The sequence below is a fragment of the Toxoplasma gondii genome, assembly GCF_000006565.2.
Source record: "Toxoplasma gondii ME49 unplaced genomic scaffold asmbl.1569, whole genome shotgun sequence".
Lineage (NCBI taxonomy): Eukaryota > Apicomplexa > Conoidasida > Eucoccidiorida > Sarcocystidae > Toxoplasma > Toxoplasma gondii.
In genome coordinates this window covers 1-1,005 of record NW_017383644.1, presented here as the reverse complement: position 1 = coordinate 1,005, position 1,005 = coordinate 1, and the positions used below count along the sequence as shown (strand labels likewise).

Sequence of the window (1,005 nt, the reverse complement as noted above, 5' to 3'; positions counted from 1 at the left end):
TCTGCTAGTGATTGAGGTGTTGACAGTGAGCACAATGTCGGGGCTGGAGAAGAGCGGCTTCGGCATTGCGCACGACTTCAAGGGGCGGACGCAGGAGCAATCAGATTTCCCGATTCTCTGCGAGACATGCCTGGGTGATAATCCCTATGTTCGTATGCAGAGAAACAGGGAAGGCAAAGAATGCAGGATATGTACGAGACCATACACGGCTTTCAGGTAAGAATTGAACCGGTGTGACCGTTCCTTACTGGGCTTCTGGGAAATGGGTAACTGCCTATGTACGGCGGCGCTTCTATCGTCCGTCAGGAGAACTTTTGGTGAAACTTGTTTTTGAAGCGCGTAATGGTCGGAATCCGTTCCAAGAGCGATCTGTTCGGATGTTTCGTCAGTGGCAACTGAGCGGGAAAGAAACCCCTTGCGCAGGAAGTGCTCCCTCAGCATGCAGGTAGTGGTGCAAGAATATGCCGTCCCAGCCACGGAAACAGCCCGACCAACTTCAGCATATGCAACTGCGATTTCTTTTTTGTTCAGGTGGAAACCGGGCCCGAAGGCGCGTTACAAGTCGACGGTCGTCTGTCAGACTTGTGCGAAGCTGAAAAATGTCTGTCAGACTTGCTTATTTGATTTGCAGTACGGTCTGCCCGTTCAGGTTCGGGACAAGCTTCTGGAAGGAGCGAAGGTAGAACTACCTGACCATCCACTAAACCGCGATTACATGGCCGACCGGCTGGAAAAGGCTGCTGATCAACTTCCTTACGGAAAGCTAGAGGACCACGAAGGGAGACTACGAGCGATCGCCAGAACTCAGCCATATTATCGCCGGAACGCTCCAAGAGTTTGCACATTCTGGCAAAGAGGGGAGTGTAAAAGAGGCGACGAATGTCCGTACCTTCATCAAGAAGTCCACCATGACCCAGCTCTTGCGAACCAGAACCTCCGGGACAGGTGCGTTTCGAAGTTTCGGTTATTTCAGCATCATTCGTATTCACTTTGGGTAGAGCAGTT

At 51.6% G+C, this 1,005-nt stretch overlaps 1 protein-coding gene across 1 annotated transcript; it reads left to right on the top strand.

The window, feature by feature from the left end:
* Nucleotides 1–34: 34 nt before the first annotated feature.
* On the top strand, nt 35–1,005 carry TGME49_325900 (zinc finger (CCCH type) motif-containing protein; the record flags this gene model as incomplete). Its single annotated transcript, XM_018783084.1, has 2 exons — nt 35–216; nt 532–1,005. Coding segments are annotated over 2 exons (656 nt in total), but the record flags the coding sequence as incomplete, so codon positions are not given.